Source organism: Oryzias latipes, chromosome 22 (genome assembly GCF_002234675.1).
Source record: "Oryzias latipes chromosome 22, ASM223467v1".
Classification (NCBI taxonomy): Eukaryota; Metazoa; Chordata; class Actinopteri; order Beloniformes; family Adrianichthyidae; genus Oryzias; species Oryzias latipes.
This window is the reverse complement of record NC_019880.2, coordinates 9,174,357-9,199,792: the sequence shown is the minus strand read 5'-3', so window position 1 is coordinate 9,199,792 and position 25,436 is coordinate 9,174,357. Positions and strand designations below refer to the sequence as shown.

The window sequence follows — 25,436 nt, the reverse complement described above, 5'->3', positions numbered from 1 at the left end:
TCTAAAGAGGCTAAGAGGAAGTGTAATGTCCCCGTGGTGGGATGAAATCCTCCTTAGTTGGCTTTTATACCCCTCTAACTGTGCACTCACTCTGACTTGCTGCCACAACCCATCAAACAAAGGTATATCTCACAGACGGACTCGTTCTAAAAAAGTCTCCCTGACTCACAGCCCAACACAAGTCCATAAATATCTTTTAGTTAGTTCTGACTTGAACTGAAACGATGGGATGGTTATGATAGTAATGAGAGAATAAAAACATTCTTGTGTACTCTCTGAACCAGGCAAATAACACAAAAAGAGTTGAGGTCATAATTTCCACATACTGCAAACCAGAATAACATTACATCCTACCACCATCCTCCTTTCCCCACCTCTTCCTCTTATCTTCCAGGGGAATGAAGCTCAATCACCTGCGGAGGAGCTGAGGGCGGCACTGGGGACTTTGCAATGCAAATGCCAGGTAATTACCCGAAAGCTGGGAGAGTGCAAGAACACAGATGAAAATAGAGGAGGCAGAGAGCAGGAGCGCTGGGCAGCAGCAGAACGTCGGGTTCACCTGATGCAGGACGACTGGGGTGTCTCTGCGCTTTGACCACAAGGACAGATGAGACCTGTATACATTTTTTCTCCGTCGTCTACATTTAATTGCAGTTTTATCCAATAAATAAACTATCCTGCTACTGTGACTGTGAGCTTTTTCTGAGAAGATCCCTGAAACATTTTGTTGAGGGGTTATGCTGGAGCATGTGTGTGTGTGTGTGTAAATCGTGAGCTCTCTCAGGCCCTTGTGTTGGGAACATGTGTGCACAGGAAGTCTGAGAGTGTTTGGGTGTGCTTGCGTGTCAGATTTAGAGAGCATGCCAGCTTGCAGCTGTTTGTCAGTGAGCGAGAGTGAAGAGATGTGCAGATGTGAGTATCAAAGAGATTATGAAATGACCTGGAATTAACCACTGCGGCAGATTTTAGCGGGGTATCGCTTCATACTTAAGCCCCCTGTTCGAGCGGAAGATGGTCAGGGAGCTGTTTCACATAGCTGATGTTGAAAGCTCAATTTCCAACAGAAACTAGGCAGTTTTGTTTGTTTGTTTGTAGAAGATATCACCAGGCAATGGTGTGACTCGCAAATAGTTTGCACCTCGGTACAATAGAGGCCTCTGATTAACATCTGAGCAGAAGTGAAGTCAGCCAACCAGAAAACTATTTGGGCGATTTAGTATAATTGTGGTTCTGCTAAAGTCTCACTTCAGCTAATTAGAATAATAAATCATGCCGCCTCGTTGTTTTCAAAGAACCCTCCATCGTCTCGCCAAAGCAGGTGGGATTGTGGGATGGTGTAAAAAAAACAAAGGGTTTGATTGCTCTGCTGAAGCTGCAGGCAGTTAAAAGCAATGTGCTGCTCTCTGGGGATTTATATTCAAAAGTAAGTCGTGTCATCTTGCAGACCAGAGTGGGAAAAATGAACTTGACAATTTTTGATTCATATGCCGGCCCAAGCTTGACTTCACTTGACATAAATCACTTTGCTCATTGGAAAAAAGAGCAAGGAGATGGCGGCTCGATTGAAGGACCGAAAGGTGAAGAAGGATGTATGGTGGTGCCTTTTCCTGAACCATTTGAGGGTTCAGTTTCTTCCTGCAGTGTTTTATTTGTATAAACTGCATGGATACACAAACGGTCATGTAAGAAAAGCTGCTTTGAAAGTTTTTTACGTTTCAGTTTCAATGGCCATTCATGGACATCCCAGTTTTCTACAAGCCCCACCACCAACATCAAATCTGTGTGCTTGTATTATTAATTGGTTCTAAATTTCAGTTTTCTATGTTTAGGTAAAATCACAAAATCTCACCAACTCATTTAATCTAGTTTCCAGTTTAAATATCTTATTTACATAAGCCAAAACAAAACTAAATCTTGAATATCTTGTTGACTCATTCTATCTTGAAAACATCTTATTCAAAAAAATATTGCTGTAAAAACTGGCTTTTTTTTAAACTTCACATAATATTTTACCTTGATCTGTGAATTGTGAGTAGTTTTGTTTCAAGAAACAGATTTACTTGATTTGGGGAGACCAGAAAGGTTTATTTGATTTATTTGACTAATTTACTTCAAGACGATATTATCTTAAAATGTGTATTTAAAGCCTGAAAATGAAAATGGTCAAGTTGGACTATTCCAGCTTTTAAAATAGGATATATTTGGGGGATTTAAAATATAATTTTGAGCATAACGCGCTTAATTTCAGGCGTTATTGCCAAATAACAGATTTATTTACATTAATTTAAGTGTTTATATTTTCAAAATTAAATTTTATCTTAAAAGGGCTGGACATCGCCACATATTTTAAGAAATTTTACCAAAACAAATTCTACTAATTCAATTTTTTTCATTTAAAACATGGGAAAAACACAGGTACTCTGAATTTTTTAAAATTGTTTTGAAAATGACATTTTTCCAGTGTTCTCAGACTAGGGACAGTGTTCCTCCTCTAAAAGTGTTTTTGTGTACTTTATAAAAGATTTCTGTTGAAATAAATTCTAATATTTTATTGCTTTATTGCCTTTCATAAATTGTTTTGAAGCAGGAAATTGAGACTTTATTTGAAAATAACCTAGATACTCTTTTTCCTTAGTTTGTTCTGCATTTATTAATTGCGTTATCAAAGAATGCAACATTTAAAAAATATTTAGATTATTCCCACAGAGCAATTTACTCAACTTTGAGATTTGTTGCTTTTTGTGGAATGCTATAAAATTGTTCTACTGTTTTGCTTGTGACAGCCTGCAAGTAGGAGGAACAGATGTTCCAAAACATCTGTAATTTGGTTAATTTAGTATCTGCCAATCCAGGTGACAAAAATTGAACTAGAGTTTCAAATGTGCAGCACCCTGGAGTGTTGAATGAGAAGAGATCACAGAGAGCCTTTCTGATCTCTGCATCCATTGTTCTTTATTTCTGTTTGCTTACCTTTAATCAGAACACCTTGTGTAACAGACATGGCAGTTTTATTCATTTGACGCTGTCCCTGAAAACAGAAACAACCTGTTTGACACAAATGCACCAGCAGATTAATTCCTGCAGGTTTTATTCATCTTTTATTTTTGCAATCAAGGAAAGTATTGGAGGTCATTGGAGGGATTGGTTTAGTCATGATATTTATTTTTAATTTGTGTTTCAAAAATAAAGGAAAATCAGAATTTGTTGTCTTACTTGTGTTTATTTGTAATAAATATTACTTGAGCTTTAAAAATGAGAACATTTTGACAACTGTGACCTTTTTCAAGAAATCTAAATCCGCATGAGAATATTTTATTCACTTTAAAAACAACTCCTTTAGCTTCACTATTATGAGAAAAAAAAAGGAATGAGAAAATAAATTCACCTTCTTGTGATTATTGCTGTAAATTAATCAATAGATAACTGTGCTTTCCTTGCTTTAATTAGTGTGTTGTTAAGCTGCAAAAACCTAGAGTCCTCTAAAGGGTTAAAAAAATAGCCACTTCAGTTGGAATTCACAAAATTCAACGTGTAATCAACAGTGAATGATGCAGCTGTTAAGACAATTCAGGAACACAAGACAAAAATGACTTGGAAAGATGAATGAAATAGTAAAAAACAGAGAATTTATTTTTTTAATGGGAGCTTGTTTAATATAATGTCACAGTTTTTGTTTCTTAGATTATTTATTGAAACTAAAAATGAAGCTATTGTCGTTGATTGTATGAACATTAACTATAATAGAAACTGTTTGTGTAAAAGCAATGTAAACTGCCTATTTTTCTTTGTTTTATAAAGAACTGACATGTTTTCTACAGAAATCTGTTAAGTTAATGTGGTGACAGCATGAAACCGAGACAGATGAAACCAGAAAAGCAAGTGATAATTTGGGTGAACTTAGTGCTGCTGCATAAGCCAGTCCACTTCCTCTGCCTCTCGCTGCAGCCATGCTAAGTGCGGCTGGGCTAAGCTACTATTGCCCTACATACAGCCTAAACAGGAGATTAGTGACTGTCCCTCTAATCCCATGCACCAGGGCATGTGCCACTGTCACCATACACCAACCATCCAATAACCTTGCAGCCACCGTCAAGCACTCCCCACCCCAACCCCCTCACCCACAACTTTGTTTGCATCCCCACTTCAATCCTCAGCTTCGTCTCAGTTTCAGTTTCTGTCCTGTTTGAATACATTTTGACCATCTAATTCTTCCTGCCTCTCTCTTCCCTAGCAATAGCCTGTTCCTTCCTCATGACCCACCATCCTCCAGTTTTAACCTCCTCATGACCACCTGGCATTGTATAGCTTCCGTCAGTCCCCTCAGCCTCACCTAAACCACCAGACCTGAGATTAGGGTTAATCTGGACCTTGTGTCATCCTGTATCTATCCACCCACCCCCACAGCTCCATTTTTGCTCCCTGCCTCCCTCCTGCTCCGTACCAAAGAGGCTTTGGTTTAAAACCCTTTATTGTGAACCCCCACTCCCTGTGCAGCGTCTTTCTGCCTGCTGCCAACTGCAACTTTTCCTCCCGCACCACAACCTCAGCCAATCCTTGAACAGATACTGGTAGAACCTGTCCCCAAGCTATTCTGGTTAAGAGATGCAAGCAGGGGATTTTTCACCCTCCATTGTCTTTCCCTTCAGTATAAATTTGGAAAAGACACTAGCCGTCAAGTTTTGTGCACAAAATCAGCTAAAACCATTGTGTGAATGTGCACGGCCATGCATTGAAAGCGCCCATACTGTATGAAAATCGATGCATGGGTGTATAAACTGATAACAATTGTTCGAGAGGGCTTTCAAATCGCATGTTCAGGGGGATTAAACGGGAGGATTCATCCTGCCTGTGCTGTGCCGGTCACTGGTAAATTTAGCCAGCTATGCTCCTCCGGTCCTTTCACCCTGAGGACAGAGTAAAGGCATGGAGGCCTGAGTCGGAATGAAGAGACTCTCATATAATGGGAAATTCTTAGATGCGTAGAGAAAGAAGACAAAAAAGGGGCAGAATAAAAAGCACTAATGCTCCTTTATTTATTTATATATATATATGTATTTTTTTTGTATGTGAAAACTAAATGGCAAATTCTCCCTCAAGCAAAGTCTGCTGTCTTGAGTTGAAAGGCCAGGAAAACGCATTTCGTTGACAGATTCTGGTAGAAAAGGGGAATGGGAGGTAGAGAAGCAGCAAGAGATGTAGGCCAGTGCGGAGGAATAAAGAAAGTTAATGTTCAGGGAAGAAAAGAAGACCCTTGAGCATCGGAACCTGAATGAAACAGATGCTTTAATGAAAAGAACACAAAGAGAATACAGCAAAAATGATCAGAAGATGCTGAGCTTCTGATGTTAATGTCAAATTCCTGGTGTAATCATAATTAGCCAATTTGCTGAGCGCGGTTTAACTTATTATGATACAAAGCTTGTTTGGTAAAAAGAGAGTTGGTGTCACTACAAGTATTTGATTGTTGACATATCAAGGGTTCCTAACCCAAAAGAACGCACAAACACCAATGTTTTTTAGTGACCGTGACCCCAATTACAGACAATCTCTACAAAGGGAAGAGTGAAAGAGTTTGGGGGAGACATTTTCCAAACTGATTCTGCAAGAGCTCCAAATGTCCACAGTGAGCTGAGAGGGGGAGAAGCGGGTGATGCAGCAAATGGATGTAAATTAATTGCTGTCATGTGGATTGATCCACTGATCCCAATAAATCAGGGTCAGTGAGGTCTCTGGTGCCATCTCTCCTTGGGGGGAGTAAAAGCAGGAGGACGCGTTGATGTGACAAACACACACACACACACACATGCATGCAAACACATTTAAGTCTCAAAAAGCTGGGTAAAAAGTTGAACCTTTGTGTATATTAAAAGTGTACGTACAAAAATGAAATTAACTGAACGAATTAAAAGGCAGAAATATAGTTTAGGCCCAAAAACTTTTTATGCAAATGTCTGGGATCAAATAATGTTTTGGATTCAGTTTTTAGAAATTCCAACTCAAGTTTAAACAGAATATAGAAGATGCCAACTAGGGCAGACCTAACTGGGTTATAATGCAATGTGCTCCATGAATTAGCTTATTCAATGAATTATGCTTAATGCTGAAAATTACTACTGCACTTTCTGCTCAGCAAGGCTGCAAAAATTGATTTACCTAATTTTTCCCGTTTATGACTTGTCTTAAAGACATTTTGTTAATTTTGGGGTGTTTTGAGAATTATTGTGTGTTAATCAAAAAAATATGCGAACCATGTATTTTAATCCTAAAATCATACAGTGGTAATTACGCAAATGGGATGTTGCTCACTCATTTTAAATGAATAAATAAATATGTAGTTACTTAAAAACAATAAAACTTTTGGCAATTTTTCATATTTTAAAAAAGTGTATTAAAATTCTTCCCTTTTACTGTGCGCCATGTTGTGAACTGTGCATTGAGATTTTTATACTGTTTGCCCCAAAGCAAATCACTTGTCTTTAAACAATAACATCTCAACACGAGTGAAATGGTGCAAAATGGGAAGTAGGTCACATAGCAATTTATTTGACAAAAAGAGATGGGGGTGGGGAACTGGGACATGCTCTATGTAAAGGCAGCAGCAAAAAGGGAAGCTTTTTGGTACCGCAAATCAGATAGGATGAGGTTGTGTGCGCGTGCTGATGATTAATCATGCTTTCTGCGCAGACAAACTGGAAATTACAGAAAAAAATTTGGCCTCCCTTAAATGACACTGCTGGGCTAGAACGAAATTAAAAATGATTAATAGCAAAATAACATCCCCAAAAATCTTTCCTGCAATAAAGTTAGAAGTGTTATTGCAGTTGTTGGACCACATCAGTTAAACTGACGCACAGAATGTCAACAACATTGATCAGCTATCAACATGGAGTGGAAACTCCTCCTGCCTCCGACACAACTATATCGGATGCACACATATCTGAGCCGTGTGTGTATCAACATTGAAATTTACTAACTAAATACCCCAAAAATCCACATATCCTCTCATAAGTACAGGAATTCTCGTGCACAGACACCTACACACCCGGAAGCTTTCCACCTTTCCTCTAATCCTGTTTAAATCCTCACATCACTGAACATCATGTATTATTTGTAAATGCATTGAGGCCGCAAACCTCGCTGTTCTCCCCCCCTGGCCCAAAGTGCTAAACGTTTCAGATTATCAAGCAATAGATTTTAACACAGGGAAGAAGTGTTTCTTCACACACTTTGGTTCACAGACCTACAGGCCAGGGGAAAGAAAAAAAAAATCTGTAAAAAATAACCTGCTGTTCCAGGAATTCATAGGTGAAAAAGGAAAACCGGATGGATTTGTGTTGACGAGCTACTCTGCCATGTTGTGGAAAGTCAGATTTGAAAAACCTTTACAATTTAGCTTCAAAAATCAATGTTAAAATAATTTATATAACTGGAAAAAATCTAAAAAGAATACTTTCTGGGTTATAATGCTTACGTGACCCTGTTTGTACCTCTAAAGGCCGTGCACTGTACAATACTCTCGGCAATCTGCACACTGAGGTCTTCTAAAGCCACATTAACACATGAGAGAGGCTCTGGAGCACCAGTCTTTTCTAATGACTCGATAATCCGACCCAAATGCTGCCGGTTTGCTAATCTCTCCATCAGATTACCAAACTAGAGACAAGCATTGCCTATTCGTCCCCGCCTGTCTCTCTCTTTTAGCCTGTCTGTCCTCCTCTGGCTTTTCGCTTTGTATAATCACATGTCTCTAACTCTTTTTGATTCTCTGTATGATAAAAAAAAAGGCTTCTTTATGATCTTTTTGGGCGCCAGCTTGCAGGGTTGCATGCCTCTCATCCCCCCACATGTATGAAGACTTGAGGGTAAAGTGATGGGATGAATAAGGAAAGGTTCTTCCCAGCATGCAGAAATGCCAAAACGGGCTTTATGTAAAAGCGTGCTGGCATGTCGTTTGCAGAAAGAGCATGGCGAGGATGTAGAGTCAAATCAGACAACAGATTTTATTTTTAAAGATTAATTGCAGATTATAATCCTCCAAAGAAACGAGTGGTTACGTTTGACTGCAACACGAGTTGCAAACCCCACACCGCCTTGTGCCACTTTGCCCCAAAGCTCTGCTGCAATGCTGCTGTGTTAATATGAGAACATCTAAACCCATGTTATATTTGCCACACATCAACCATGTCTGAATCGAAGTTAGCTACGAAGCACTGCCTGCAAGGCCCCACAAAATGTCCCTTTGATTTTGCTAAAATTACTCGAAGCCTGGCTTCATTGGTGCATATGTATTTGCATGCCTATATTTATGTTTGTACCTGTCTCAGTGCCACAAAGTAATTTTAAATTTAAAAAAAAAAAGTCACAAATGTTTTTAAATTAGTCTTGTTTACGGGGTAAATCCCTGATGGACTAAAGCCAGGCTGGATTTTTCTAAAATGTCAAATTTGTACATTTTTCTTCCATGCAAGTGTAACGTTCTGTATGAAGTCCATGTTTTATGAATATTTGAAGTGGAAGATCAAAGGGTATGAGGAAAACGTGTGGAGAAATTGCTACAGCTGGGATGCGCAGTTGTTCACTTTGCGTGGTTTTGGTTGTGCCAGAAAAAGGATCACACTTACTGCAGTGATCAAACCGTGTGAGCCCAACTAGCAGGATCGTATGAAACCATGAGGAAAAGGACATACTAGAAAATTGAGAAGTTATTTTACAGTAAAATAGAAACAGTTAGGAATCGGTTGGCAATTTATAAAAATAGTTTATTTAAATAAAACCTTAAATATACCGTTTTCAAACTATTTTATAAATATAATTTTTTTTCAATTGATGTGAACATTTTTTAGATTTCGTATAAATATAAAATCCTACTTTGTTGCTGGCATTGAGATCTAAAGTGGGACAAAAAAGTGCATTATGTTTTGATAGAAATGTACAAACACATGATGGATGTCTTTCTATTAAAAACATCACTGTTGTTAGGTAGGAAAACAAATATTGCAATAATCTAAGTTGGGAGTTAAAGTATAGAAAGACAAGAAAGAGCGATGAAAGGCAGGAGGAAAAAAGGTGTAAAAGAAATGCAAGAAGAGGTGAGGTCAGATCTGTTAGCAAACCTGTGTCGCGTGTGTTTGACAGGGAAAAAGAGAAAAGGAGGGGGGGTATCACTGTGGCAGCCCGCTCAGCAAGATCAGCTGATGGCCGCTGATGATGGAGCGCAGAGGGGTCAGGGGTCAGAGCCTTGCATTGTCAGCCTGGAACCCCTCTCCCGAGGGGTTCCCTCCCTCTGTCAGCCCCCCGCTTCCATCCATCTCCTGCTGCCTCCTGCACATTTACATACATTTATCAACATTGTGCGGTGCGGGCGTCATGGCCGGGAAGGAGGATGCGCTGCATGCATTACCGGTTTGCTGCCGCTGCAGTCTACCCCGCTGCTGCAGCTCATGCGTTGCTCGCAAAGTCATATTTGTAAGAATTCTCCGTTGTCATCACTCACGGGTGCTTGATGCGTGTGCATCCACATTAATGCATATCCGCACAAATGCATTTCTTCGTGCACATCTGTGTTGTGTTGCGTGTGCAGGACGAGACCCCCCCCCCCGACGCAGTATTAGGCCTACCCTCTCACCCCTCATCCCTTCCCTCCCATTCCCACCACCCCCACACACACCTCCCCCACTTTGCCTGTGTAATCCCTGCCAGCTGGCCCTGTTGGCTAATCCCTCTGCACTGATCAGCTGGGCCACGCATCCAGTACGGGACAGGACAGGGACAGGGGCAGATAGGGGCGGGATGCTCTATATGTGTGTGTGCGTGTGTGTGTGTGCGTCTGTATGTGTGTTTGAGCGCCTGTATATGTGAGGTGGGGGGTGGTGTCGACCAGAAAGCATAAATTGAAGCCTGTGCCTTCGCCCGGCGCAGTGTGTCTGTCTGTGAGCCAGTTGCCTGTTCATCCTCGTCCGTCCATTCCTTACCTCCCTCCTTCTTCCCCTTTTTTCCCTTGGATCCTTATACATATATACCTACCTGGCTTATATATGTATGTTCTACATCCTGGGCTTTTTCGTCTGGTTTTGTCTTGAGCAGATCCTGATGGATTTTCTTTTGGTGAATTCAGATCCCCCCCCTCGAATTTTTTTTTTTTCCTGCAACCTTCTCCTCCTTCCTCTCCCGACTGCATGTGTGACACCTGCCTGCGTCCCGTCCCTTTAGCCCCCCCTTGTCCGCCATCCCATCATCTCTGTGTGCCTTGCCTCCCTGCTCTTCCCAACCCAGAAGGACCTTCAGAGGATGGAGCTGCACTCCCAGAGCTACAACTACAGCAGAAACAAAATCAGGACCGAGGACCTGGAGACGGAAATATTCTTCAGCTTCTCTATTTTTTCTTACCTCATCTTTAGAAAAAAACGGATGCATTTGATCTAAAAAAAAAAAACCAACAACTACACTATAGCAGTAATGCATCGAGAAAAAAATAGAGATTTTAATGCTTGCAAGGTTTCTAGAGTGCATCTTAACAACAAAAAAGCCCAAATCCCTGCATGATTTTTCTGCTTTGTGGCAAAGTTTTCCTTTATTTGCTAAATTTTGCATGTTATAATTTATAACAAGGGGGATTGTTGTTATTTACAGCCTGTTTTTAGTCTGTATGGCCAGAGTTGCATGCGCAGACTGCACAGAGAGCGAAAACAGTAAAGAGATGGAGAGTAGGAGGGAGGGTTGGGGGGGGGGGGGTAACGACACAGCTTTAACAACTGTAATGAAGAACTGCTTGGTCTGGTTAAAGCGTACCAAGGTCCTAAACAGAAAAAGTGAGCCAGTGCTCTGATGATGGGCCACTGCTGTGCATCGAAGTGTGTCTTCATAAATATCTAGTCGTCATCCTTTGTTTTGCTCTGAGGGGAAGATGGTCTGCAGGAATGGTAGCAATCAGGTAGCTGGGGTGCTGCTCTCTTTATGGTGCAACAAAGGTAGCATTGCACGCTTTTTTTTGTTTCTCTGTGCTTTTGCTTGTCTCTGTTCTTTTTGTAATAACATGGTGTGGTATGTTTACTCACAGAAAATCTAAAAGAAAGGTGTATTCTGCTTTGATTAATCCTTTTATTTCTTACATTCTGTTGCTGCAAAACCGTTCATTCACCTCTACTATCACATGCATGCATAATGTCAGTTTCTTTACAGGAATGACAATCCCACTGGCTTGTATGATGTGTGTGTGTTTTTTTAATTTTTTAAATCCCTGAACTGTTAAGGTAAATTGCATGTGAGTTTGGGATTAGCATGCAGTGGACTTTGATGTGTGGAAGAACCGCATAGCTGCCTCCGACACTGCAAGGATGACAGGTGAGGACAGAGGAATGAGAAAGTCAAACCGGGGATGCAGATAGAAAATATCTCAATTAAAAACAGGAAGCTTCAACAATTTTTTGTTTTAGCAAATGTGGGAAATTCTTGGAGAGAAAAAATAAATTAAAGTGTGCAGGAAACGTGAAAAAATATTAGGTGAGGCAAGAACCTTTCAGAACTTTGGGTTTGAGCTCTTTGTGTTCACAGTGGACCTTGATTTAATTTCAATACAATTAAGGCACGCGGTGAATGCCAAGAGAGAAACCACAGTCTTCGCTCACTTCATAGCAGTAAAGCTACAGAACTGCATGGAAGGACAATCTTATGACGTTGGGAGGAGATGCGGAAGATGAACCTTGACAAATGTACAGATCAGCTCATTTCCAATACATCTAGGTGTAAATGGAACATAGAAATTAGGATGTCATGATCACCAGGCGCCAGTCTGTCCATATACTGGCTTCCTTTAATGTTGGAACAAACAGAACCGCGGGCAGTCTATGAGTGTGGCTCCTGCGGCCAAATGGACAGAGGGATCACACCAGGGGGATTTGCCATGTGGTGACAGAGGGCCACTTTAAAGGTCTGTGTGTTTACGCTTGAGAGTACACTTGCCATATCTGAGAGGGAGCTGAAAAATAAGCTGAAAATGCTTTAAGGGTAGGATGGGCTTCTGAAGAGTTTGATTTCACTTCTATCCATCCTGAAAGCTGGTGAATCCTCCTCAAGCTTGTAGATTTTTGTATTTCTGATGAAGATATTTCTGTAACCATCAATATTCTATGGTTAAAAGTCACATTTTCTTCCTTTTTATATTTTTACTTTAACCGCTTTATTTCTGTTCTGCAAAACATTTCAATAAAGAAATAATGTCCAGACCTGGATTTCTACTTGTTTTTCCTTTCTAAATCAAAAAAGGGGTTTCATCAAATAATTTAAATAACAAGCATTAGTTCTACTTCCATAATCACAGCGCTGCATCAAATAATTCAAGCGTAAATTCCTGCAGGCAATGGAGATCTGAGCTGACCTACATAAAAAATGTTAGAGGGGGGAGAAAGAATTTTTAGAAAGTATTTTTTAAATCTCTTTCACATTCATATAAGCCACATCATAACATTTTTTATGCATTTCTGAGGCTAATAATACACATAACAAACAAAAACAGCAATTAAACTTCAATGTATCCACAAAATTGCATATTTTGAGGGGGGCTAGAATTAACATAATATCAATTGCAGGTCCTCTTTTAGGCTGCCCTCCTCACATATTCAGAGCAGGGAGTGTGCCACATGTGTTGAGGTCATCAACTGTTTTTGGGCCACCTTTGCCCCTGTCTACACATTATGCACTTTCAAAATGCTTGATACAATTTGCAAGACCATGCAGGAAGAATGAGGGGGTAACCCTCCAGTGCAGGACCTCCTGGTGATGGAGAGCAGGTGACCGTCCAACCCCCTCCCCCAGTAAGATATTAACATTTATCATCAAGTCATAATCATGCATGGAAACAATCATTTTTAGCTGTTATTTTCATTTCAGTTTTGAGGTTATTTTACGTATTTGCTTTTCAAAATATGTTTTTAATTAATATTTTTAAATGCTCAAGTAAACCAGAACTATAAAAGCCATTATTCATGTGCAGTGCAGATATATTATTTTTTTCTTCAGTTTGATAGAGTAGGGGGGGGGGCTTTTGAAACAAAATGCACATAAATAAATCTAATTTAGTCATGTAAATAGAGGTCGGTTTGGCGACATGGTGAAGCGTCACTAATGGAAGAAAGAGATGGATGCCTTATGATAATGAGAGCAAAATAAAGCATGACCTTGCAGTGTAATATGAACTGAAAATGCTGAACAAATTTTTTTTATTAATTAAAAATAGTTGATTTTGAATGAGTGTGAAAATATTGAAAATACTTTTAACTCTGAAAGTGTTGAATTGAGCATTAAAATGTGGACAAATTGATAAAACGCAGTACCAGCAGTCACCACTATATATATATTTTTTTTAAATTTAATTTAACTGTGGATGGGGCTGAGCCTCCTCACTTTTCCTTTCTTCTCCTCCTCCTCTGTCCCCGCGGCGGCGTGGTACCCCCCCCCCCCCCCCCCCTCCCGTGCGCGCGCGCTCCCCCGCTTCACGGCCGCTCATTTGCATCCCCATGAGGAGCTGAAAGTGTCCCCCGGGACACGCAGACAAGGGTCACAGGAGATCCCCTTGAGGCGACGTGAGCCATGCACCCCCGACACGTGCCGTGGACCTCCCTCCCAACACGCTCCAGTCCCACAAGAGGGTCACAGTTACCTATAACTCAGCTAGATTTCTACATTTTTCTTCTTTTTTTTTCTGCGCAAAAAATATGAATAAAAGTTGCAATCGATTAATAACCCCAAAAAACTTGAATTGTATATGGTATAAGTATATATCTATTTTAAGTATTTATATATCAATTGACTGTCGAGGTAGAGCGCATTTAAACATTGTGCGGTTATTAGTCGATTGCATCATTTTTGTAATTTAATGCTTAGATATTTTTGCGTGTAAATCTGGAACCTAGATATATAGCAAGAACTCTCGAATTTAACAAACATTTTATCTGTAAAATAATACAAGATTTAACGATTTAGAGTGCAAAAAGAGATACACTTGTGAATACAGCTGCACGCTTTTGAACAAAAAACGTAGAAGGACCTTTGGCGCCCTCTAGTGTCTGCATTTGGAAATAGTTTGATAAGACAGGAAAAGGATTTTTTTTTTAAACGGAGGATTGTTGTCAACTTCAAAGACTTTTTTAAATAGTTGTCAAAACTGAACAATAAATGCTAGATATTAGACCCTTGTCCATACATATTTAAAGTCCCACTCCAATTACCCTTTGATCTATAAAAGTGGTCTTTTAATTCTGATTCTGCTGTTTTTAGGCAAAAACATGTAATTTCTAGGGACATACTTTCCCATCATCTCCTTGCCTATATGCTCTTCTGTCAGCTTACAGACACCTCCAACCTAACATTACAGTTGCAACAAAATTGGAGAAATCAAGCTGCACAGTTTTGAGCCAGCTCAGACGAAGAATACGAAGAACCTACATGGATGGATCTGCAAATAGATGCATCAGAATAGAGCGGAGCAGGGAGCTTGTGACCTGCCGATTGTACAGCACCACTACAAGCTTTATCAAATGGGTTGGGGGTTTTTTTTGGCTGTTCCTGAGTCACAGCAATTTGAGTAAAGAAATGGTCAGAAATGCAATTTCTTTATACATGTTCATAAGAAAAATGTTACAAGACCTTGTTGAAAACCATTTTTATTGGAGTGGGACTTCAATGCATGTTAGGTAAAAGCTCTGAAAATGTTGGAACATCACCCCCACTAAAGAACCATCAAGAACAAGAGGAACTCAAGGTTTTTTGTGGAGCATCTTTATTATGCCACACATAAAAGCCAGTAGTTCTGAGAGAGGGCCTTCAATGTCTTTATTCCTCTTACCAACAATGACATTCCCAAACCAAAAATTGTGATGCGTCATGACAGGAATAAAACGTTGAAAGGATGGAGAAGAAGAACAGTGGAAAGACGACGGGAACCAAAGTGTTAAAAATGGTCAAAGTGTAGACGGTGCGGCTTCAGGCTGAAGGAGGCAAAAAGCAATCAACGAGAAAACAAATGCACAGACACACCGCATGACAAAAACCACTTTCCACAGTCAAACAAGGGGAATGCACACAGTTCTGCTGAATATACCACATTTATTACTTTTGAACTGATTAATAGAAAGGAGTGGAGGCAAGGCCAGTCACATCAGTCTTCAGAAAGTGAGGGGGGGGGGGGATAAAAGAAAGCAGCCCATAGCAACAATGAATCAATTTGCTCAAGACAAAAAAAAAATATGTTAACCAAGTTCAAGAATGAATAGAAAGACTATAGCTTTTAGACCATGAAATTAAACAATGAGCGAGACTCATTAACATTTATTTTGAACTCAAACACTTGACCCTCGCTTCCGTTTCCTCTAGAGCCTCCCGACTCTCCCTCCTCCCCGACACTCCCAACCAGCACAAGAGGAAAAACAAAACTGAGGACCCTTTTCTCCAGCAACTTGCATCCCTCGAAACAAACAAGAAATAAAAACAAAACAAAGCAGAAAAGACAGTTGGCAAACCGCCTAAGTTGATGATCATCCAGTGACCCAATAGAAGACTTGCGAATCTTCTGAAGACTGACGATGGGAAGGGTTTCCAAAAAAATAAAATTAAAATAAAAAAACTGCCCATTCTTCACTTTGAGACAATTACAACACCACACATTTCTATTGGATTTGTGTGTTTGTGAGAAAATTACAGACTTGTTCTTGGAGCAAAAAAGAAAAAAAGATGTTTTTCATTAAAAAATTGCTTGAAAGACAAAAAAAAAGCAGCATACAAAGGGGGGAGGGACACATGTAGTGGAATGGGGTGGGCAAAACAAAACAAAAGACTTCACCTAAAGATGCTATGCATTTAGTTGTCCTATGAATAATCGTTTCCTTTTTTTTTTTTACTACAAGTTCGAAGTAAGTCTTTAAAGTCAAAAGAAATCAAAGTCTTCATTTAGGTTTTTTTTCCCGTCTTTTTCTTTAAGTCTTCACCCCGTGTCATATTTCTTAGATCTGGATGTAACGGGGTGGAAAGGGGTTCGAACGGTGGCCACAGCAGTCCTTTGACCAAAGCCCCAGCTGTTACTTGGCTCGTCCTTGGCGCTCCTGGGAGAAGAAAAACAGTTCCCATAAGTTATCATGAACCTTGAAACTCGAACCCCAACGTCCATCTGTTCTGCAGGATTCAGCAACGTGCAAACGTCTTAGTTTAATGGTCATAAAACAACATAGATGCTGCAGAACTAAAGAATGCAGAGAAGGATTCAAAACGAGACATTTCAGTTGACAGACTCCACAGACGCCATAGAAGGACAGATTACCTGAAGCCGGTAATGACTTCTGTTACTTGGGTTGCTGGGAAATGGCTCACTGCCTTGGACCTCCACCTGATGACAAAAAGTTTAAAAAAAAAAAAAAACATTAAGCACAACAAAATAAATCAATCAATCATCAATATCTAAGTTTAAGCCTCAGCTCAAGTCAATCGGACTTAATGAAATTTAGGACCTTTATACAGAAAAAAACCCAACAAAAGACTGAGGAGTAGAAATAAAAGCTTAAATTTGAACAGATTTAAAACACAGTTTATACAAAAACTAAAAATATACTTTAAAGCTCCATTTGACTTTACATGTATGCACATGCTGCCATCTGTTAAGAACTTTTAACATAAACATCCTTCATGTAAAAAAAAAGTTTTAAAAAAAGTAAAGGACTTAAAATAGCAGAAAACACAAGTGGCCGTTTACTACTAATATAGAAAATATTACAACAATGGTGTTTAGGTAAAGACAGAAAAAAAATATATAAAATTATATTCTGGAAAGATTTCAGTGCAAACCAGCAAAGATTTCAAAATCTGAAGCAAGAAACTGTTTCCACCTAAACTTATCTAAACACTAAAACGCCCTGTAATACTGACAATTTCCAAATGATTTCATTTTAATAAAGACATGTTATGTTGTTTAATTTAATAACCAAGCCTCTGGAAAAACAAATGTATAAAGTCTTAGTGTTTTGGCACCAATTGTTTATTAAAAAAATCTAAATAAAGGAAATGTAGCTGAAAGATCTAAAGCGTAATAAACTTTTCTGTAAAAAAAAAAAAAAGAAAAAAAAATTTTTTTTAGAAAATACCTTTACTTGAATGTATTTGCCAAATTATTTAGGATTAAAATAATATTTTAGTTTCACCAAAAACAATAAAATTTATCGGCAGGCGCCACTCCAGCCCTCATCCTTTTGCAACCACACTCTCCACATAACCCAAAGACTTTGACTCCCCGTACAGGCCAGGGTCATGGGAACAACAATGGCAACATTTATGATCACAACTACGAATGTATCTGATCAATTTTGAACCCCCGACTTCAGATCTAGATGAATGAAAAGGTTGTTGGCAAATGCTTTTCGCTTTTGCCAGTTCTGATCATCAGAAAATGATATTCCACTGGAAAAGACAACAGCAGTGCTTATGTACTGCATGCAGACAACCACACACACAAAGAGCATGTATATCCAGTCCAACAACAGAAGCTCGATACGTTCATGTTTTCAGTTTTGCAGGTTTTATTTCCTTTTACCTTTTTCACACATTCTTCCTCCTCCTGGCGCTTCTCGTAGTGAGTAAAGTCATCGAAGATTGAAGTGGTGTGTTTATATCCAGCGATGATCTTTAACACCTGCCTGGCCTTGTCCAGCGGGACCTCCTGTGTGTCCCGAGAGTTGGTCACTGGCTTGTTCTCATTGTTTTCCAGCCGAATGTGCCTCAGCTGACTGTTTGGAACGTCCTTAACAAAGATCCAGCGCACGTCAAATCGGCCCTTCCATTTGTCCTGTGACCACACGCCAGCAGACGTGTTGTAGTCCACAGGTGAACGCATCTCTGCGACACCACAGAAGTGACCGCTTCCGTTCACGCTAAACAGAAGATAAAGCGGCCCTTTACCACCCAGTGAACGGTAGGCTCCATCCAACCTTTTGTTGCCGTGCTCAGTGCTGCACCAAATGTTGTACTTGATGGAGCGATGGATGTCATCCTCAGAGTAGCTCTTAATAATAAAAACACGGCCATGTTTGAGGTTCCAGTCAAAGTCCTTGGGGTTATAATTATTCACCATACGCAACTTCTCTAGAACAGGGTGTGGCTCGGAGGGAACCCCAGGAACCACACCAACACCAGAAGAGGGCGGAGAGTGACCCGTCCCACTCCCACCGGCGTCCCCAAATCCATTGGTCCTGTTCCGCGGAGGTACCCAGCGATTGGGCTGAGAAGGCTGCTGCTGTTGGCTTGGTGGTGGAGGAGGAGGACCCTGGGACAATGGAGGCTGGTGCATTGGAGCCACCCCCGGCTGAACAGTAGGTGGAAGCTGATGCTGCCCCATCTGGGAAACGGGCGGAACCATCTGTCCATTGCTGAGGGGCATTTGGGGGTTCCCTGCAGCCGTAGCCCCGGGCTGCGGGGAAGCCTGACTGGGTGGCTGTCCATTAGTGGGAACAGAGGGCACCTGCTGTGGAGTGGCAGCTTTAGGCATGGTGCCCTTGTTGTCCCAAGTGCCAATGTCCATGTTGTGTTTTATGGGAGGCGGTGGCAAATTGACACCCACCATGCCACCCTTGGTTTTAAGTTTCGGTTGAGGCTTGGCTGGTTTGCTGGCAATATCAGCCCAGGAGGCAGGCTTGACGGGGGCAATTGACACAGGAGGCATGCTGGTAGGTCCAACAGATGATACGGGGCCAAGGGGTCCACCCCCAGGTAAGCCAGAACCAACCACTTTAGGAGCCATTTCCCCATTCCCGCCAGGGGTAGCCCCGCCAATCTTAAGCCCTGCCATACCCTGGTCAAGGCTGTTCATACCAGGTGCTTTGTTGATGGGTTCATTGGCAGCAGGTGCAAATGGGGACTGTCCATCAATCATGGCACCCCCAAGTGAGCTGGGTGGATAGGCATAACTGCTGCTGTAGCCAGAGCTCCCAGACTGTCCCTGAGAGCTGCTGTTGCCCCAAGCTGAGAAGTCGATGCCACTGGGGAAAAAGTTAAAGCCATGCTGGCTGAGGAATGGGTTACTCCCCAGGGGGCCTGGCTGGCCAAACATGGCGTCCGGGAGGTAGTGGGGTTCCCCATTGCTCAACTGTCCATATGAGGCCAAGTAAGGCATAGGAGGGTCCCCACCTGTGGACCACGCCGCCTCATTCAGGGAGTAGGAGAATCCTATGGAGGGGCTGTAGTAGCTGGGCATGTAGGAATCCGACATGGCCGTATAGGCATTGCTCTGAAGAGAAAAAAAAAGACAAGAATGAGCAATAAAACAAAAAAAAGAGGCTTTGATAAAGATGGATGTATACCAGACTGCAAGAACAATTGATGTTTCTAATATCTGTTTCCACAGTTTCCTAGTACAAGAACAAAATAAAATGTTTTAGTCACTTATTTTAAATTTGTAGAAGCTTGATAAAAGGGATTCTGCATTCAGACAGACATTTTCTTCTACTGCTTAACTGTGCAGGAGTCACATTTAAAAAATGTATAGCTCATGTGAAAAACAGTAGACACTACCTAGTAAGAGTCATGACATTTATGCAAATAAAAAGAATAATAAAGCTGTGAGCTCCATGATTAAAAACAGCTACTTTAAAGTTAAATTCTAGCCTCCCACAACAAAGGCGTAGAAAACTATTGTGAGCAGAATTTCTACTTTTATCAAGAAGTCTCAAGTTTTTAAGAGTAACATTAAGAACTTTTTTCTAAAAGTGTCGCAAGTCTGAAACAGACAGGTTTACTGATGTCAACCGAGTAGAAATATCCCAATAAATAAACAATATCATCCATTTCAAATGTGCCATCAACCATGCTGTTTGTAAGCAGTCTGATCATTTCTCACGAAGGGTTTCAGGAACTCTGCAACCTTTCATACACAGTAGCTGTGTACAAATCCTCTCACTCCTAAAAAAGGATATAGTGCTTGACTTCTGAGTACACCAACGCATTCTGGACACATGCTCATTACTTTTTGGGGTGGCCTTGGAGCAGAGGTAGAGCGGTTGCCCTCTGATAGAAAAAAATGGCAGGTTTGGTTCCTTCTCTTCATGTGTCGAAGTGTCCTTGAGCAAGACATTGAACCTCACATTGCTCCTGGTGGTTGTAGGTTGGTGACCATGTTCAGCCACAGAGCTGCCACCAGTGTGTGTGTGTGTGTGTGTTTGTGAAAATGGGGCTGTGACTGTGCAGCATCCTGGGCCTTCTAAGAAGGTAATGAAGTGCTATATAAGTACTGGTATATGCGATTTACCTTTAAAAAAAGAAAACAAACAAAAAAACAACCCAAAAAAATAGACAACCAAAAAAAAAAAAAAAAAAAAAAAAAAAACACTGAATATGACACCCATTTGCCAAAGTACAACCTAAACAATGTGAACATTTTTTGAAGACTACTCATAAATCCATGACGTTCATATGTTGAAAACTTAGATGATTTATAAAAAATAAAATAAAAACATTTATGACAAATTGTTTAAACGCAATGCATTGTGGTCTATAGTAGCCAATCTAGAAAGCATCGATGGACACTAGTTCTTCGCAAAGACTTCAGGAAAAGATTTTGGGGCACTGGATTTTGGAGTTTTAGATTCTGACACCATGACGAAATGACAAATGGCCCATAAAGTGCTCTGCATAGTCAGGGAATTAGATACCGTCATGCTCAGAAGAAATCTCAAAGAGCCTTTTGTCAAGATAATTTACAGAATTCACTTACTGTGATTCCAAAAGCCAAACACAAACTCCTGGGTGATTCTTAAACCCTTTTAGCATCATCTATGAACTTTGTTTGAACTCAGAGCGAAACAGACTGTACAATTCACCAAGATCTAAATCTTGACAAAATAAGCCATATTTCACGACATGCAACACAAACTGCGATAGAAGCTCACCTGTCTAGCCTGAGAATTCAGGTAAGGCTCAAACTCGTCGTCATTCAAAGTATCCTTTTGGGTCACAGGTCCGTTTTGCACTGAAACAAAACAAATTAGTGTAAATAAAGTATAAATGTGTACAATTACCATTTAAGCACAGACTTCCTGCAGAGCTAAAGAGCAACATCCTAAATATTAGTACTAAAAGAGAAATTAGAGGTTAAGAAATGCATCAAACTGCAAAGAATTTTGTTTAAACTACACAAAAACGCCCACTTTGAACGTATCTAAATGGCTTGCTTTATCTAACAATCATGCTTCCTTAAAAAAATCAGCTCATCTGTTTGTTTTTATAATAATAATAATAATGGATTGGATTTATCTGCGCTTTTCAAGACACCCAAAGCGCTTACATTATGTCCATTATTCATTCACTCCTCATTCATACTTGGTGATGGTAGCTACTGTTGTAGCCACAGCTGCCCTGGGGCAGACTGACAGAGGCGTGGCTGCCAGTTCGCGCCTACGGCCCCTCTGACCATCACCGGGAGCATTCATACACATTCACACACCAGTGGAGCCACACTGGAGGCAAGGAGGGTGAAGTGTCTTGCCCAAGGACACAACGACATTTTGGCTGGTGGGAGCGGGGATCGAACCGCCAACCCTTCGATCATTGGACGACCCGCTCAACCACCTGAGCCACTGTCGCCCCCTTTATGGCTACATTTATGACTTTAAATGTATAGAAGAGGAGACTGACGCGGTACAGCATCAGATAAATGAAGCGCTTCGAAAACGTTAGGAATCTTAGAAACACTTGTAAGTAGAATCGCCCTGAACTTGTGTTGGCGGAACTTTAAACGTCTAGTAGGGGAAAAGCATGTCGGAAGACGTGTCATGCAGAGATCATTTAGCAACCCGCTAACGTTAGCAAGCTAACTATCCGGGATCAGCTGCGTGCAGTTAGCATCCATGTTAACGAGCGGCAGTGCTTTCAACTTGACTAGCATTGGCCGAGGGTCAGTGGGGAAGGATCACACCTGTAGCTGAGAAACGCTAGAAAAATCTCTCATCTGAAACCAACGAGTTGGAAAACGTGGGATTGTTATACCTGGCCGTCACGGAACAACGAACTGAGCTAGAGAAATAACGCATCACATAAACATCAGCAGCTAGTGAGTCAGGCAGGGGAAGGCTAGCGCTACCTACCTGTGGGAGTCGTTCGGGTGTTAGTTTAGAAATGTAAAGGAGCTCCGTGGATGCTAGTTAGCACATTCGTAAACGTTAAAGAAATAAAATTTAAAGACATCGTGTCTTAAATAGGGCAAACATTATCATGAGTGGCTAATCATGTACGCAGTCAAGATTTTCAGAGACACACACGGGGCGTGAAAAGATCCGTATTTCACTCGTACTCGTAGCAAAGAAGCAGATGCTAGCCATTCTCATCTTACCTTTATTAGCTTGGCCTTTCGGTCTCTGGATTGGGTCCAAGTGATTCATGAAGGTTTGTTTTATGAGAAGAGAGGAAGGGGAAAAATAGATGAGGAGATATATTTTCAGGAGTCAGTCCTTTAGCAGGTTGTCAGGCCTACTGCACTACTGAGCCACAGCCGCTGCCTTTGAGCTAAGCTATCTGCACTAGCCGTCGCGATGCTGACAAATTTGGCCCTCGTAAATGTTCAGAAAACACCTCTCTTTACCTGTTCAAGAAGGCTGCTGGCTGACATGTCTTTCCCCCCCCGGAGACAAGGTAACTGTATTTACTCCTAAATAAAAGCGGCAGAGAGTCTATCTATTAAGGAGTTTCAACCAAGCGCTCTTATCTCTTTACAGAGCCTGGTTTCTACACAATGGCGGGCTGCAATTTGCTTGACAGACTCCTCAACATGGCTGGGCAGTCCTCGTCAACTCACGGTGGCATTTATTCACCGCAAACTAGCGCCCTCTACTGGCGTGGAGGAGCGAAGCAGTGTTCCCCCCGTACACCTGTGCAATCAATCTCAGCAGCTCTGACATGATTTCTGCTTGTTTAAACATTTATTAGAAATATATAGTAAGAATAGAAAATAAATAAATAAATAACACTAAAAATACTGTGCAATTCGTGCATAACAATCGACATTTACAGTCCAGAAGTTTATCTTATTGAACATTTTGGATTTGGACTTGGAAATGGTTAATTTTAAGCAATCAAAGCAGAAATAATACAAAAACAAGACCAACAACATAAATTATTAGACATTAAATTGAATGGAAAATATTTACACGTCCACATAGACTAGTAAAAATTCAATTATTACTCTTAATCACAAATAGCTCTTTTGCATATAGTACATGGCAAAATGAAACTATTAATTGTGAAGATTGTCACCCCCCCCCTCAAAGATTGCTCGAAATCCAATTTATTTGATCCCACCCCTGCTTTACTTTTTTTTTCTTTTTTTCTTTTCTTAACCAAAATGATCGTTGTCCGGTTCTCAATTTCTGATTAGTTCTTCATACTTTACCATAGAACATGTTTATACTTTGGCATAGATAAAGAAAAAAAATGCAGTTATTTCAGAAGATTAAATGTTCTTAACTGCTTCATCTTTTGCATATTTTTTATATTGTTTTGTAATATGGTTTAAAATCCAAAACATTAAATTAAATTAAATTACACATTGGAACATTGGAATAACAATAATTGCAAAATTGGAATAACTTTACACCTGAGCAATCATTTGAAGCAAACCAATTATTTCTGCTTGCTCCAGTTTCTCATTTTGTGTATTATTGTCATGATAAGTTATTTTAGACAGGTCTGACATATTATTACTCCATCCATTATCTACAGTTGCTTCATTATACTCTATTTTTCAGATTTAAAATTACATATCCATCAAAGCAATAAACACTGAATGTACAGTCAAAGCGACAGTAAAGGACCTTTTACAAAAAGCAGTTAGAAACAAACAAACAAAAGTCGTGATGGAGCATTGTGAGGCTTCGTGACCATATCCTTCCTAAATTGAGAGGGGAGTGTTTCCATGAAGCACACATGGAGGCCTCCCGGGGACAACAGCTGGGGTCCATCCTGCCATCAACCAGCTTGCCTGGAGGAACCTCTAGCTGAAACACAGAGAGAGGTGGATGTGGTGGCTTTTTTCTGTTGTTCATTATTGTGGCTATCATTCATTTTGTTCATATTAGTCAGTAGTTTTCTTAGTCACTTTATGGTTAGTTATACATCTCATTTTACCTCTTTCGTTTTTACACTCACTAATTATAGTAAGCCCAAATTCTGTATTAGTGGTGTTTAATGTGGGGTTTGTGGCTTGAGGAAAGGAGGCGGGGGTCAGACGTTTGTACTTCTGTGCTGGGCTGCCATGTCATTCTGCCTGCAGAAATAAAAAAGAAAAGAAATAAAAAAGGAAAAGATCTGAACTCTGAAGATGCCCGTCTCCCCGTGGGTTTTTGGTCCACCATCAGCTTTCCACACATTTTTGGCCAACCTTCAGAAGCATATTTACCTTTACAGCCTTTGTCTCACAAAACATATTGCTTCCCATTTACAACTTTTTTCTAGGTTAAAGTTCCAGAAAGGAAAATCATTACAACCCATAAAATGATTTAAATAATACTAAATAATACTATAAAATATCTATCAAAATCAATGCAAAATTCTTTGTGCACAGGATTACCGGTAGGTCTATATACCGAATTGGCCTCTAACTACATTAAACTTACTTACGAATGACACATTTTTAAATCTCCAATTTTTAACCATTTAAAATAAGATCTTATCAACTTTCCTCATGAAATGACTTTTAGTAAATATAACATTTTACAGGTGCTTTTTTATTCTCTTCTTTTGTTTTTGTCAAATTAAGGAGAAAAGAAAAGTCAATTGTAATCCACCAAAATATTAGGAAGAAGCTCAGGTTTAGGCAGTGTGGAATGATTATGCATTTCATTATACTTTTATACTTTTTTGATTATCCATTTACTTGGTTCTTTGTATCCATGGACATTTTGTGTTGTAAGAACAGCTACAACCGGAACCGCCTTGCATCACCATAAGGGCATGGAAGTGCTGAAGGCTTTTTCTGTTTTTAGTTTGTGGTGAATTGCTTATTGAACAAAAAAACATGTAGGGATGCGGACCCAACTGTCCTTCACACCAGGACCTACTGGTCTCTTAAACTCTTGCTTGCACGGACAGACATTGAATGCCATGACTTGATTTACAGGTTATTGTATTGGAAAGTAAAGACTGCCTGCCGCAGGGGAGGGAGCTCAGAGCAGATCAGAGCAGATCCACCTGGCTCTCCTTTTGCAAAGGTTAGAAACTATATGCAGACTCTTGTGTAATTATTTTTCTTTTCCCACTTGCACATTAGGTTTTTGGTGTCCTTAACCATCCGAACCTGGGAAGGCTTTAAGGGGTCCCAACAACAGCAATCATCTGCAGTCATTCTATGCTAAAATTGGTTGACACCAGCAGCTGATTCTGCTTTGCAAGGAGGAATTCAAACCATTTCAGAGTTATGT

General features: G+C 40.3%; 1 protein-coding gene across 1 annotated transcript; it reads right to left on the bottom strand.

Moving 5' to 3' along the window:
• Positions 1-14,756: 14,756 nt before the first annotated feature.
• On the bottom strand, positions 14,757-22,810 carry ythdf2 (YTH N6-methyladenosine RNA binding protein 2). The gene is made up of 6 exons (XM_023951314.1): positions 22,604-22,810; positions 22,355-22,379; positions 20,916-20,995; positions 17,570-19,258; positions 16,307-16,372; positions 14,757-16,091 (listed from the first exon to the last, which is right to left on the bottom strand). Exons 1-6 carry the CDS (start codon positions 22,628-22,630, stop codon positions 16,068-16,070), a joined length of 1,911 nt encoding a protein of 636 aa, XP_023807082.1. The 5' UTR covers positions 22,631-22,810; the 3' UTR covers positions 14,757-16,067.
• Between the last annotated feature and the right edge of the window lie 2,626 nt (positions 22,811-25,436).

Bases quoted from the DNA above. Each gene is read 5' to 3' on its own strand.
- ythdf2 (XM_023951314.1), bottom strand. From the start codon at position 22,630: ATGTCAGCCAGCAGCCTTCTTGAACAG. The intron at 20,996-22,354 runs GTAAGATGAGAA...GTTTTGTTTCAG, and splicing joins GAAAGGCCAAGCTAATAAAG to TGCAAAACGGACCTGTGACC. The intron at 19,259-20,915 runs GTGAGCTTCTAT...TTTTCTCTTCAG, and splicing joins TGAATTCTCAGGCTAGACAG to AGCAATGCCTATACGGCCAT.